The 14822-nt window shown below is 43.8% G+C and overlaps 2 protein-coding genes across 2 annotated transcripts in view; both read left to right on the top strand.

Moving 5' to 3' along the window:
• Positions 1-918: 918 nt before the first annotated feature.
• On the top strand, positions 919-10924 carry METTL16 (methyltransferase 16, RNA N6-adenosine). The gene is made up of 9 exons (XM_063394027.1): positions 919-1157; positions 1241-1440; positions 3674-3814; positions 4821-4936; positions 5681-5823; positions 7105-7174; positions 8025-8114; positions 9022-9195; positions 9286-10924. The coding sequence occupies exons 1-9, from the start codon at positions 1030-1032 to the stop codon at positions 9901-9903; spliced, it is 1680 nt and encodes a 559-aa protein (XP_063250097.1). The 5' UTR covers positions 919-1029; the 3' UTR covers positions 9904-10924.
• Positions 10925-11461: 537 nt separating this feature from the next.
• POLQ (DNA polymerase theta) overlaps positions 11462-14822 on the top strand; it is a 51987-nt gene continuing 48626 nt past the window's right edge. The window contains exon 1 of the mRNA XM_063394028.1: positions 11462-11674. Within this exon, the coding sequence (XP_063250098.1) occupies positions 11479-11674 (196 nt within the window). The 5' untranslated portion in view covers positions 11462-11478. The remainder of the gene's footprint in view (positions 11675-14822) is intronic.

Raw genomic sequence — 14822 nt, forward strand, 5'->3', positions numbered from 1 at the left:
AAGGTAAGCCACAAGCAGCAGGCTCCAGGCCACTGCTTGGCTGCCAGTAGCTTCATACAGGAATTTTACAAAAATCCATGGCTGTGAGGTGTTTTAGAGAATGCTGACGACTCCTTCAAGGTAACAAAGGTGACTTGGGTGGGTCATAGATGTGAAGATGGGACGGGAGGGTCCTCATGCTGCTGCTACCTCTGAGCCTGCACAGAGCAGCCACCAGAGAAACACAGCTGTTTATGTGATTTCATTTATTTGTGTTCATTACTCATTGAGCATCTAACGCTGAAGCGATGATGCCTGTGTATAGAATATTTAACCATTATAACCGTACGGGGCCCAGCTCTGGTCCCCCAGCATGAGGAGGACATGGAACAGTTGGAGCAAGGGCACAGGCGGCCACGAGGTTGATGAGCGGAGTGGGCCACCTCCCGTACGAGGACAGGCGCAGGAAATTGGGTCTGTTCACCCTGGAGAAGGCTCTGCGGAGACCTTCCAGCAAGCTCCCAGCATCTCAACGGGGCTGCTGGGAAGCTGGAGAGGGACTCTGTCACTGCTGTGATAGGACAAGAAGTAAAGTGAAAGAGGGGTATTAGGAAGGAATTCTTTGCAGTGAGGGCGGTGAGGCGCTGACACACGCCCCCCAAGGAGGCTGTGGATGCCGCAACCCTGGCAACGTTCAAGGCTAGGCTGGATGGGGCTTTGAGCAACCTGGTCCAGTGGGAGGTGTCCCTGCCCTTGGCGGCGGGGAATAATCTCTAAAGTCCCCTCTAACCCACGACATCCCAGGATTCTATGGAACCACGGTGGTCACTTCTCCCCCTCAGCAGCTGCACCTCCCTCGCCGAGGCGGCGGGCGATGGTCCGAACGCGGCGGCGCCCGGCTGCCTCCCCCGCGGCCCGACGCGCCTTGGTACGGCCCGCGGGGCCGCGGTGCGCGCCGGGAGTGGGCCCGGCCGGCGCGGGGGGGAGGGGCTGTGATCCCGCTCCGCGCTCCCGCCGCTCCCGGCGCATCCCGGCACGTCCCGGCCGGACATGGCCCTCAACAAGTCCATGCACGCCCGCAACCGCTACAAGGACAAGCCGCCCGACTTCGCCTACCTGGCTGGCAAGTACCCCGAGTTCCAGCAGCACGTGCAGACCACCCTGGCGGGCAGGGTGAGGTACGGCCGGGGCGGGCTGGGGCGGGGGGTGCCCTGCGTGTCCGGCCCCGGGCACTCCTGAGAGCTCTGCATGTGCCTTTCAGCCTGAATTTCAAGGATCCCGAGGCCGTGAGGGCTCTGACGTGCACCCTCCTGAAGGAGGATTTCGGGCTGACCATCGACATCCCCGTGGAAAGGCTCATTCCCACCGTCCCTCTGAGGCTGAACTACATCCACTGGGTGGAGGATCTCATCGGACACCAGGATGATGAGAAGCAAACACTGAGGCGAGGCATTGACATAGGTACTTGGCAAAACTAAGTGTTTAAATCCTAATTTACCATCATACAGTAGCAGATACAATCTGTTGCACATCCACGGGAAAACGTCAGGTTTGAGGCACAAGGAGTGCTGGTCTGTGGTGGAAGGCGGTGTGAGCTCCGCAGGTGTTTCATGTGCCTCGGGTTGGGCAGGATTTCTCCGCACAGGCACAGGAACAGCCGTGGCATCAATTGTGCGGCCTCTCAGGGCCTTGGGCGCACCCGAGTGCAGCTTTGTAGTGTACAAAAACTGCGCTTCTAGAAATGCAGGCAAAAATGTGATTCTAAAGGAACTAAAAGGTGTTTCTTCTCAGTGTTCTAACTGGCGAACTGTTTGCTTGCTAATTTATTAATTTTGCTTTTGGAAGTCTGCACCAGAGAATTTGTCAGTTGAATAGCAATATTTTTAGTGTTCCACTTAATAACATTCTTTTCCTGTTGTTATAGGTGTGTTGACAGGTGAATGATCTATCCTTTTTAAATTTAGATTTTTATTTTAATTTATTTCAATGGAATTATGTTTGTGAGGTGAATTGTAAGAGACTGAATTAGAAACCAGGACAAATGCTAGCTAAGCTGTGTTTTGGTTATAGATGGTCAAAGATTTCTTGTTTATTGTTGAGAACAAAATGTCTTTTAATTGGACCAGTCATCAGCCGATGGATGATACTGTCTGCTTTCAGTCTGGATTATGGAGTAATATCAGAATACCTAGATTAGGCAGCAAATAAATGTAAACAGCAGAGATGTGAATTTATAAGATGTACACTGATGGCCACAATTTGGTTTTCATTAGAAATAAAAAAAATGGCAAGCACCATAAGAGCTTCCACACACAAATAATAAAATTAGCATTTGGATTCCCAGTCTTTGGTTATTCTGTATAAATTATTTAAAAGGCACTAGTGATAGTGCATTTGAATTTAGTTCACATCTTTTATTTGTCAATAGAATCTTCCTTTACAGTTTCAGAGGCTTGATTTCAAAGACTGTTTTGTGCTGAAGAAAATTTACAATGAAGTTGAGAGAAATTGGAATTTCCTTTCTATCCTGTTTCATGCTTGACATTAAAACTTTAAAGTTACTGAATTCCTCAAAGCTGGGTTCAGTAATCTCTGTTACTGTGCCAGATTTTACTTTTCTTGGCATCTGCTAGCATGGCTTTTTGTAATGGAATTTTTTGTTTTCCTGAAATTTACTGACTTGCCTTTTAGCTGGAGTTGTGCTGGGTACCAGGACACACATCACATGGTGTGTCCACAGCAGCTTTCTTCTAGTAACTTTGAAATTTTTTAGACAGCTTCAGGCATTTGATATTAGTTTTCATTTTTGAAAATGATTTCTATGAACTTCATCACGGTAGGTGGCTGGGTAGAAGTGACAGATCCTCTAAGTCCTGCATATACTGCAAATTCTTCAGTTTGAGTTTGCATGAACTTTGATGTTTTAGCTTTGAGAAAGCAGTAAGTCATCCAAGAAGGACTTGACAAAAATGCTAGAAATAATCCCTTGCTGTTGTGTACTGACAGATGAAGTTATTGATGTTTCAATAAGTCAGTATAACAGATTCCAAATACATGCCTAAACTCGAGTTTTGTGATGGTGGGATATCTTTCCCTTTTCCTGTATCCATTCCCTTTTAATCCTAAGTTTGGTTGTCATTGATAATTTGATCGCCTAGGTATGCCATAATTATTTTTTGCATCTCTTTTTACCTGTCTGTCTCTCTTTTTGAATGTCTTGATTGACACTTAGGTTTCTTTGATTGTTTTGGACATTAGAGAAAGACAGTCTGATGGAACAGATTTTTTTTGTGGTTGTTGTATGCATCAAAGTAAATTATTTGTGCTAGATGGTAGAAAAATGCAGAAGATAAATTTATTTATGGTAGGGTTTTTGTTTTAGTAAAGCCAGAATGTATTTGGCTTTCTTTATGTAAATTAAACATTATCATATAGAAGAAAAATAGCTTAAACCAAAGTTGATGGTTTACTACAAAATTTATTTATTATTTTTTTCTTTTATTAAAAGTGCATATTTGACAATGCTATTTTTCAGATTATAAAAATTACATTGACTAAAGAATTGAGTAGTAGATGATCAACAGTCAGCATTTTCTTGAAGTTCTTTTCAGTGTAATAAGTACATAGTTAACAGCCACACTGTTTGTAACACCAGTACTTATTTTGCCTTTTCCATGGATTTTCACTTGTGCAGGGACAGGGGCATCCTGCATATACCCATTACTGGGAGCAACTTTGAATGGCTGGTATTTCCTTGCAACAGAAGTGGATGACATGTGCTTCAACTATGCCAAGAAGAATGTGGAACAGAATAATTTGTCTGATCTTATAAAAGGTACAATGTAATAAGATATTTAGTAGTATATGAATGTTGTGACATGTTTTTGCCATGTTCAGTGGCATATCAGAATCTGTATTCCTTCCAAATACATGCTCAATCATTTTACTGGAGCAGAATATTTACTAAAGTCAGTGTATGTTTATGCCAAAAAGCTGCCTTGTCTGGCATGGGATGTGTGCATAGGGAAATACTCTTCCTTCTGAAAATCTGGAAGTTAAACTTCACCCTGGGGTGTTTTTATCTCTGTATTCCTTGTCTGTTACTCAAGTATTTCTTGGTGTTTGGGTTATTTCTGCTGGTAGGAGATCTAGAATGCTCCCCTTGTATGACTGTATGACACTGGCACAAAGGCGTATCTTGTACAGAGAGTCCTTCCTCCTCACTTGTTGAATGAAGTCCTGACACTGCCTGTGATGGCAGAGGCAGCATGCCAGACTCGGTCTGGGAGTGAGCTTGGAAAATTGTCTGTAGGAATTCAGTGCAGTAAAAATCAGGTCCATTTATGAGCTCTGAATAAAAACTTTTGGAAGCATCCATTTGAACAACATGTCTTAGTCTGTTGTCCATGTCAGTCTTGAAGATCCAGAACTTGATGTGGAGAGCAATGAGAGTTTTCTGTCCCTTCTGCCACTGATTTTTAGTGGTGTGGTGGTGTACTGGAAAAGCAGCTGGCAAAGGAACAGGCCTCATGTGAAGCTTTAGTGCCTGTAGTTGTAAGGGCTTAAAGTACATTTGTGGTTGTGTTGGAGAACTTGGTAGAACTCAGGCAGTCCTTGTTGTTTTAAACAGATTCATGTGGTTCTGCTCCTATGTATAAACATAAAGCCTGTTTGTATGCTAATCCTTGACCTGAAATCTTTATTTGCATGGTGATATTTGGTACATTGCTTTTGTAGAAAGCATTCTTTAGAAAGTACGGGTTTTATGTACTGTATAATGTATGTAGCACGTTAAATAAAATATGAAGTTCTTTACTGGCCAAATTCACTTTTTCTAATAGTGGTTAAGGTACCACAGAAGACTCTTCTAATGGATGCACTGAAGGAAGAATCTGAGATCATTTATGATTTCTGCATGTGCAACCCCCCCTTTTTTGCCAACCAGTTGGAAGCTAAGGTAAGGTAACAAACTGCATCTTGTATGTACTCCAGTAGTCAGTGGGATGGTAGCAACAATTTAACCTCTTGGCTTGGGCAAGGTTCAGTGGGAAATCCCAAATCATCATGAAACAGCATTTAAGTCTTCTCCCTCCTCATCCCCTAAGCCCCACAAGGAGTTCTGAAAACTTAATGGTTACCTCTCCTAAAGTGGAGCATGAGCTGTAGCATTCTTTCGCAAGTTCTTACTGTCTTAGAAAATGAGTTTGGAAAGTAGACAGCTAGTAAATCTGAAATCAGGTGCCTGCTACATAACAGTAGTACAGAGGAATTATTTCCTGGAATTTCAGTTAAGTGTATTTTTCCTTTCCTTAGTCATGTAGACAGCATGATACAGGTCTTGCAATACCCACTGAATATAATCAGAAATGTATTATGCAGGGCAGTGGAAAAGAAGGTTTAAGGTTTAATGAAACACTATAGCTTGTAATTGCATAGATGCACTTAGCATGTCTTACATGTGTTGGAACCACGTATTTCATATTAGCAGAATCCTGATGTGACAAGTAGTTTGCCATGGTTTGAGATTGTAGGGAATTCATTCAGGAGTGTTTATTTTGAATGGATCTTTGTTATCCATGGTTCTGATGGGGGGAGTACAAGTAGAGGTGGTGGGGCTAAAGATGAAGATAGGAAGCTGTGTGCAGAGCAGCATAACATTTCATTAAATGTTCATGTCAAATGTTTTTGGTTTTTAATCCAGGGAGTTAATTCTCGAAATCCACGGCGTCCCCCTCCCAGCTCTGTAAATACAGGAGGGATCACAGAAATCATGGCTGAGGGAGGAGAACTAGAATTTGTCAAAAGAATCATTCATGATAGTCTCCAGCTTAAAAAGAGGTTACGGTAAGTGTTTTGTTTCAGTTAAAAAACCCCAGACTAACACCTTTCATCTTCATCTTTGGCAGAAGTCATGCAAAAATGTTATTTTTAGTAGCTATGGTCCAGTGGGATCTGCTCAGTTTGTTTGATGATACTTCCACATCCAATTGTTCCTGAGCAGCAATTAAAAATTATTGCTGGAGGTATTTAAAGGCAGAAGACAAAAAAAGCCTGTACAAGTGACACTTATAGCTTGCAGCAAAATTAGCACATGTACCTGATAAGAGACAAATCAGGGTTCATTCTTGAGGACTTTTGGGATGGAAGAGGTATTATGGCATTGCCAAGTTATTTGTTTATTACCTAAAACTTTCTAACTTTCCCTGGCTGAATTTTGGTAACTTGCAGCTTTGCCTGCTAAAGGACACTTGAACTGAATGCTGTCTTGGGTGAACATAAACTGCAATAAAAAACATAGTGAGACTTTCTTTTGACCTTATTTTGAAACAGATGGCATGTCTTCAGTTTTCTGACTATCAGGCTTTCACTCTTCCAGTGTTGGACAAAACTCTCCCTTGATAACTGGGAAATCTTAAGTTTTGTACTTCCATACATTGTATTTGAGAATAAGCTTTTTTGGGTCCAGTCATCAACAAATGTGGAAGATGAGGTTGTAAAGATTGAATAATCATTTAGATGAAGAATAGAGCTTCATCTAAAGTAATGTTTGGGAGTTTCTGAAGATGTGGAGCTGAGTAGAAGGATAAGCTTCACTACAACTGGGAAAATAACTTTTTTTCCTTTTTTTTTTTTTTTTCCTGATTTTTTCCTTATGAGATACAGGTTACATGACAGAAACCTGGATAAGATATGAGTGAGCACAAGTGACAGTTAGTATATCTGCTTTTGAGCATGATTATTTGCCAGTAGTTGGTTATTCCTTTTTGTTCTGATTCATTCTTCAAAGGAACTGGAGAAGTTGAAACAAATTCTTGTAAGGTGTAACATCTTCCCCAGAACTGAAGTCACTCTTTGAAGCAAGGTTCATCATCGTTCATGTGTTGTTTCTAAAATACTCCTAATGTATTTCTTAAATGCTCAAGATTTCCCTGTGCAGTCTGTCCTTGGACCTTCTGTTCTGAATTTTGTTGTACTATGTCCTAGTGACTCTGTTTAAGTGTGATTTTTTTTGTTGTTGTTTTGGTTTTTAATCTTGTATTGTTTTTGCAGCTTTCTGATTCAAGTAGTTCTTATTGATAGCTACCATTCTCAGTTGATCTCTGTTTTTTAATGTGTTCTTTGCAGATGGTACAGTTGCATGTTGGGGAAGAAATGCAGTTTAGCACCTCTGAAAGAAGAACTTCGAATCCAGGGGGTGAGTTTGCATAGAGTCCATATATATCCTGTCTGTGTTCTATACAGAATATAGAATGCTTCAATGTATGGGGGTAATTATTGTTGAATTATTTAATGGAGTTTTTATTACAAAAAGGAACTGCAATTCCTTGTTAGGGAAACAATTGAGGTTTAACTATTGTAGATTCAAAACTGACAGATAAGTAGCAAATATTGTTTACATAGTTTTGTCTTTAGCGTGTTGGAGCATGTCTTCATTCTAGAAAATTCAGGGTTTCTGCTATAAAATAGTCTAAACAAGGCTGTAGTAAAAAAAAGAAATATAAAAAAAAATCTAGCTTTCTTTCCTCTTAGCTTACATGAAATCTAGCAGTTTGATTGATAAAAGAAATAGTAACATGATTCAAGTGGCAGTCTTGTTTTGTTTGTGTTCAGTTCTGACACCAAGTAAAATGGAACCTTGTGCTACTATTCTCGTTAAGGAGGGCTGTGCAAAGGACTTCTGGATGGAAGGACTTTCTGGAGGAAGCATACTCTTCACTAATTCCCATACAAAGAGAATAACTGTGACATCTGCCCTTGTATACAGTGGAAGGAAAGAGAATGCATGGTGAAATAAATTCCCAGAAAGATGAACTACCAACAGCAGATGCTGAGCTAGACACAAAATATCTGATTTTCTTCTTTGTCCTTGAACAGTTGCACCTCAGTCTTAGTAAAAGGAGAGAAATGAGAGAGAGCCCTGACACCTCTGAGCCATGTCAGAAAGAATCTCCATTCGTGTAATGAGAAAATACACTTTGTTTGAAAATGTGCAGTAAAACAATGCTGTTTATTAATCTGAAAGAATGCATTGCTTCTTTGCATAGGTTCCTAAAGTCACCCATACTGAATTCTGCCAGGGACGCACCATGAGATGGGCACTGGCTTGGAGTTTCTATGATGATGTGCAAGTACCTGTAAGTAGCTTAATTCTGGTGTGCTTGTGATTTTCTGTGCCTCTTACTTGAGGAAGGGGCTAATTAGCTGTAACTGCTGTGATACAAACTGTTCTCCTTCAGACTGGAATATTGGATGTGCTGGGCTGTATGGACAGTGGAATTTCTTAGATGGCTGCCAGTCTGTTAGCAGTTGTGACGTGATTCATGAGTGACCCTTGTTGAGGGTGGAAGAAGGAAGCCATTGTAGGAACTTCCTGTGGGTTTCATTGAAAATAAGGATCATTTGCAACATACCTCAAATAGCAGTTTAGTAGTAATAAAAATACACTAATTTTGGGGCTGGATTTGAATTTAAACTTCCCTCTGAGAACTCAGTTTTAATTTAACATGTGGATTCTGTTACCAAATAGGTATGACCACGTCTAACTCAGACTTGCCTACATGAATGTAAGTGGAGCTTGTTCACCTGAAATGTGAGCCAGTTGCTTTTTTGGATCTGGATGTTTGTATATTTGAATATAGGTATAGACAATAACCAATCTTCAGGAAGATGCAAGTAAACTTTCAGTGCACTTGGATCAAAGTGTGGATATTGGCAGTTGGCCTCTATTCCCAAGAACAGCCACGCTTTCTCAGCTCATGGAGAGCTCATAGCTTGAAGGAACCAGTGAAGCTTTTTGCTTAATACCTGAAGATAAACTCCCTCTGTCCATCAGGCTAGCATAAAGTGCATGATCCTGTTAGCTGGTTTGAGTCTAAAACTCCTGGGGGTGAAGTGGAGCACGGGCCATACAAATGACTGCCTTATATTACACTCTTAGTCCTCGTGTCTTATGGAATCACGGTCTTCTGAGTGCAAAAGTCACCCCACTAATACTGCATAGCCTTGTAATTCTTTTCTTTCTTTCTTTCTTTCTTCTTCTAGTCACCTCCCTCTAAAAGAAGAAAATTAGAAAAACCAAGAAAACCAATTACATTCTTGGTTTTGGCTTCTACAGTCAAAGAGTTATCCATCAAAGCTGCAGCTATGGGCTGGGATGCTGTAGAAGCTATTGCTGTGGTTAGAGCCTGGGTAGAGAAGATTCTCACTGATCTGAAGGTACAGTATGAAGTATTAGATGTTAAAACAACATCCTGATTGAAAGCATAAGTGTGAGAGGATCGTATGAAATTCTGTTTTCTGCAATAGGTTCAGCATAAACGTGTTCCATGTGGAAAAGATGAGATTAGCCTCTTTGTGACTGCCATTGAAAACTCCTGGATTCATTTGAGGAGAAAGAAACGAGAGAGAGTAAGGCAATTACGAGAACTTCCTCGAGCTTCTGAAGATATTCTGCAAGCAATGGAGGAGGAAAAGAACAGCCAGAAGAGCGCGAGCAACAGCTCGGACTGTGAAAACCCCAAGGCTGAAGACTCTGAAATGGGGTTTATGGCACCTGATGAGGATGTCCAGGTGACGGCAGGCGATGAACAGCCAGAGGAATCTGCTGCCAAAGAAGAACACCGTGATCCTGTGAAGGAAGAGGAGATGGAAGCAAAGCAGGGGGAAACATCGCTTGGGAAAGGTTCTGGTGATGTGAAGGAGGAACCTTGCCCTTCAGAGGAAGCTAGCAATCTGACAGTGGAAAAAGAGCAACGCCCTAAAGAAACTAGTGGGGGTTTTCTCTTCAAGTGTTTAATGAATGTGAAGAAAGAAGGAAATGATGTAGTAGTAGAAATGCACTGGGTTGAAGGACAGAACAGAGACTTGATGAACCAGCTGTGCACATACTTACGGAACCAAATTCTTCGATTGGTTGCTAGTTAGCTCTTTTTCCTACTTCAGTACAGTAGGCCTGTCCTCAAATTTTGTAAACTATTTTTAATAGATTAAAAAATTCAGATAGCAAAACCTGTCTTTTCCCCCTTAAAAAAAAACCAAGGGAAGAGTAGAATGAGGATAGATGTCTCCTTTAATATTTTAAATAGCTTTTTCAAAGATGTAAGGAGGACATGAAGTGATGAAGAAGTAATAGATTTCATATTTCGGTTGTAAAACTATGTGTTGAAACATGTTTATGCTGTGAGCATTTTAAATATCAGTGCTTATTGTGGTCTTTTTCTGGCACAATAGAAATATATATTGTTACTAAGTAGAAATCTTTACTGAGTTATTTTCTTCAATATTTTTTTAGTACTAATACAGAAAACGGTTAGTCTGCAGTGGGAATCGTTTCCTGCAGTGAGGAGTCATTAGCAGAGGATTTCAGTATGCCTCTCTTCCCTTTCATGTATCTATCTTTTGGTCAACAGAGTAGCAGGGTGGCTACATTCTCCAAGTGTCAATTCATTAAAATATCTGCTTTAGGAAAAAAGTGTGTTGTATTTGTCTGCTGCTTGGGCTTTGAAACACAGAAGAGCCTGCTGTTAGCATCTGGTTTTGTAAACTTGAACAATGAAAGAAACTTTTTGAGCGGCTTTATTTAAAGATGATTAAAATACATTGTCTCTTCCATTAGACCATCCTTTATGCTTACTCAGATGTAATTGTCTGAAATGACAGCAGTACTCTTAAAGAATTTTGCTTCCATTTAATTTTAATGATGGAAATGAGAGCACATGCTCTTCTTCAAGGGCCAGAAAATTCTGTGTGTATGTGTTTGAGATGATGAGCACCGATCCTGCTTCACATGAAGTCAGCCTCCTGAGCTGTGATCCATTTCTCTGAAGAGAGATACAGAACATGGAGAGCTTTCCTGAGTGGGGGGTGTGTGTTTTACATTACTCAAAATAAAGCAGTGGTGTCCAGAAGGAAATAACTGCGTGCGTTCCTACCCCTGCTTTCAATGTTCACCCTTTGCTGTCCTTATTTTTAGAACGATCAGTGTGTTTTCTTTAGCTGAAATTAAAAGCAACTTAGAAACCCCTTATTTTTGTAAGGGTGATGGACAAAGACGTGCGTTTTTCGGGTACTGCAGAATTTTCCTAGAACTGCTTCTCATTCGCGGTGCTGAGGAGAGGTAAAACCAGTCCTAGTCTTTAGGAATCTGAAACAGCTGTTTTGGCGTTAGAGACCTTAGAAACAGCAAACGAGGCTGTTTGTCCTTTGTGCCCTCTCCTGTTGCTTCAGCTCTGCGAGGTAAGCCTTGTGTTGAAGCAGGCCCTTCATTAATTATCTCAGCCTTTCACCGGTACCGCACGAGGAGTACCGCACGCTCGGAGCGCTGCCTAAGCAAAGGCCGGTGTTTTACAGACACGCCCTGCTCTGCGGTGGCCGCACGCCTTGGGGGTGCCGGGCTGCCCGGTGTGCGGCGGGAACGCCCATTCCCTGCTCCAGCCGGTTCCCCGCTCCCGCCGCGGCCCGAGGCCGCCCTCCCGCCGGCCGGGGCGGGGCTGGGTTTGAATGGCGCGGCGGGAAGATGGCGGCGGCACCGGCGTTCCCCCGAGCGGTGCCGCCGCAGCCTCGGCCGCGGGGCTCGGCGGCGGCAGCTCCCGCAGGCCGGGGCGGGCTGTGCCGCCCGGGCCCGCCGCTCCCCGCCGCGCTGTGCTGAGCCCCCCGCCCGGCCTCGACCTCTCCGTGCGCCGCAGCAGCTCGGCAGGTACCGGCGCGGGAGGGGCGGCCCCTGTCTCCCGTTCCCCTGCTTTCCCTTGCCGCCTTCCCCTCGGTGTGCAGCGCGGCGGGTCTGGACGGGACGAGCGAGGGGGAGCGGGGCTGCCCCGGGGCGCTGCTGGAGGCGGTGGGGGACCCCCCGAGCCTCTCCCGGCGCGGGGCCTTGGCGTACTGCGGGCTGCCCGGGCCGTGCTTCGCCCCTTCCCTTCCCTTCCCTTCCCTTCCCTTCCCTTCCCTTCCCTTCCCTTCCCTTCCCTTCCCTTCCCTTCCCTTCCCTTCCCTTCCCTTCCCTTCCCTTCCCTTCCCTTCCCTTCCCTTCCCTTCCCTTCCCTTCCCTTCCCTTCCCTTCCCCCTCGAGGGCTGCGGCTGCAGCCGAGGTACGCGCTTGTGTTAGCAGGGGGGTGATCGAGGGATTTCCTGCACCCCTCGCTGTGCAGTCGAGGAAGAAAATATGAAAATGTGTATCCCGTGCACGGTTCTGCGGTGGGGGCGCTCTGTGTCGTGTAGCAGTGGGCCTTATTCTTGGCTTGGCCTCTAGGTGCTGCCATAATACAACAATCGGCATAGCCCGCTCTCCTTGGTATACCAGGCGAGGTTTGTTTACCCACGTTGGGAAATTGATCAAAGAACGCATGTAGAATACAGAAGAAGCATACGCCATATATTTCTGTATGCAATATACAGGATTTTGTATAAACAGCTTGTGGCAAGATGTCATATCAAGTGCTCCTGCTGCAGACAGAGCCCCTTAAAGTGACGCTTCTAGATGCCATACGTACATGTTACCAGCTTATTGTGCTCTTGAATCAAGAGAGAAATCAAGATGTATACAGCATCGAGATTGTATACAACATCTCAAATCAAGATATTTACAAAGCATCTTGCAGTTTCATCTCTTGTGATTTCTCTGTAACTTTTTAAAGCATTTACATCTCCTGGTCTCTTCTCCAGTCGTGTCACATCTTCTCACTGATGTGATTATGCTCTGCAAGATACAATTTTGTCCATTTCTGCAAATGGAATAGATCAAGGCAATGTACACATTTCCACAGTCAGCTCCCTAAAGACGATTCAGTAAGCAGCACTCTGGTGTGTTTACCTGGCCCCACGCTCTGGAACGGTTTCATTCTGATAAATCTAATATCTAAAGCTTTTAAGCAACAATTCGTATCTTCCTAATTTTGGCTGTTTCTTAGCATTGTTTCAGTAAATAAAAAAAGGGCTAGTCTCACAGGTATACTTCTGTACATGGATTTCTGAGCCACAAGTTTCCAAACACATGTTCAGTTCTAATCTAAAGATATTCTTCAAACAGCCAAATTACATAATCCTTTACTCATTCCATCTTTTACATGAGATTTGTTGGTTTTGACACTAGGGAAAATGCTTGAGGTCCCATCACGTAGGGTTTTTTATGTTTCTGAATCCTAATTCTGCCATGTTAGTCACTGTATTTCATTTGCATGGCAAGGAGGGGACTATAAACTTCTGGTGGCTTCTCTGAGAAGCCACCAGAAGTTTTGCCTGTGTCAGACAGAGCCAATGCCAGACAGATCCAAGAGGGACCTGCCAAGGCCATCAGCAATGGCAGTAGCACCTCTGGGACAATGCATTTAAGATGGGGTGAAAAAAGCCTGTGCAATTGCAACTGCAGCTGGAGGAGTGAGAATATGTGATGGAAACAGCCTGCAGACCCCAAGGTCAGTGAAGAAGGAGTGGGAGGAGGTCCCTCAGGTGCCAGGGCAGAGATTCACCTGCAGCCTGTGATGAAGACCATGGTGAGGCAGGCTGTCACCCACCTGCAGCCCATGGAGGTCTGTGGTGGAGCAGAGATCCACCTGCAGCCCGTGGAGGAGCCCATGCTGGAGTGAGTGTTTGTCTGGAGGAGGCTGTGGCTCTGTGGGAGACCTGCTTTTCAGCAGGACCTGTGCAGAGAGGAGCCCAGGCTGGGGCAGGTTTGCTGGCAGGACTTGAGACCCTGTGGGGGATGTGAACTGGAGCAGTTTGTGAAGGACTGCAGCCTGTGGGAAGGACTCATGTTGGAGAAGTTCATGGAAGACTGTTTCCAGTGAGAGGGACCCCGCACTGGAGCAGGGGAGGGGTGTGAGGAGCTCTCCTCTGAGGAGGAAGGAGTGGCAGAGACAATGTGTGATGAACTGACTGCAACTCCCATTCCCTGTCCCCTTGTGCTGCTGGGGGGAAGGAAGTAGAGAAAATTGGAGTACAGCTGAGCCAGAAACGAAGGGAGGAGTAGGGGGCAGGTGTTTTTAAGATTTTGCTTTATTTCTCATTATCTTTCTCTGATCTGATTAGTAATAAATTAATTTCTCCCAAGTCAAGTACTTTGCCTGTGATGGTAATTGATGGGTGGTCTTTCCCTTTTCTTCAGTCATGAACCTTTCATTGTATTTTGTCTCTCCTGTCCTGCTGAGGAGGTGAATGACTTTGGGTGGCTTTGGGTAGCACCTGGTGTCCAGCCATGGTCAGCCCACCACAGTCCCATTTTAGGATAGACAATTCTGGTCTCCTCTGAATTCCCCTTGGGAAGTCTGTTCTGCTTTGTAGCATATTTCTGTTCTCTCCCAATGGTATGTAAATTTTTGTTTAGTATTTTATGGTACTTTGATTATACAAAGTGAAGCAAATCTGTGTAAAGGAGAGTGATTGTGCAGCACAGCAGTGACAGCCTAGGTTGGGGTTAACCTTAAGGCAGCAGCTGAAATTTTTAGTGTGATGAGAGAAAAAATGCTGGCTGCTTATGCAGGCTGGTGTTATTAATCTAGCCTGCCCTTATGCTGTCAGTGGTGGGAAATTTCTTTCAGATTTTTTTGAATGTACCAGTAGAAGAACGGGTACAGTAGAGGCAGTACACAGGATTACTTGGTTTTCATCTCAGTTTGACGAGGTCTTTCACAAAATGCTTTTACAGGACCTATATATTTATGGGTGATAGGGGAGGCATTCCTGTGGATCAGAAACCTGAATGGGACAAAATGCTTGAGTTTTCCTAATGGATTGGAAAAAGGGAGAAGGAGGAGGTAGTGTCTGTAGTCTGCACAAAATTGTTTAGGGTTACTAAGACAAGAAATAATCAGCAAGGAGCTTAATTAAGCTATAGGAACTGGCAGTGATGTGAA

Source organism: Prinia subflava, chromosome 3 (genome assembly GCF_021018805.1).
Source record: "Prinia subflava isolate CZ2003 ecotype Zambia chromosome 3, Cam_Psub_1.2, whole genome shotgun sequence".
NCBI classification, from domain to species: Eukaryota; Metazoa; Chordata; class Aves; order Passeriformes; family Cisticolidae; genus Prinia; species Prinia subflava.

Bases quoted from the DNA above. Each gene is read 5' to 3' on its own strand.
- METTL16 (XM_063394027.1), top strand. From the start codon at position 1,030: ATGGCCCTCAACAAGTCCATGCACGCCCGCAACCGCTACAAGGACAAG. The intron at 1,441-3,673 runs GTACTTGGCAAA...TCACTTGTGCAG, and splicing joins GAGGCGAGGCATTGACATAG to GGACAGGGGCATCCTGCATA. The intron at 8,115-9,021 runs GTAAGTAGCTTA...TTCTTCTTCTAG, and splicing joins ATGATGATGTGCAAGTACCT to TCACCTCCCTCTAAAAGAAG.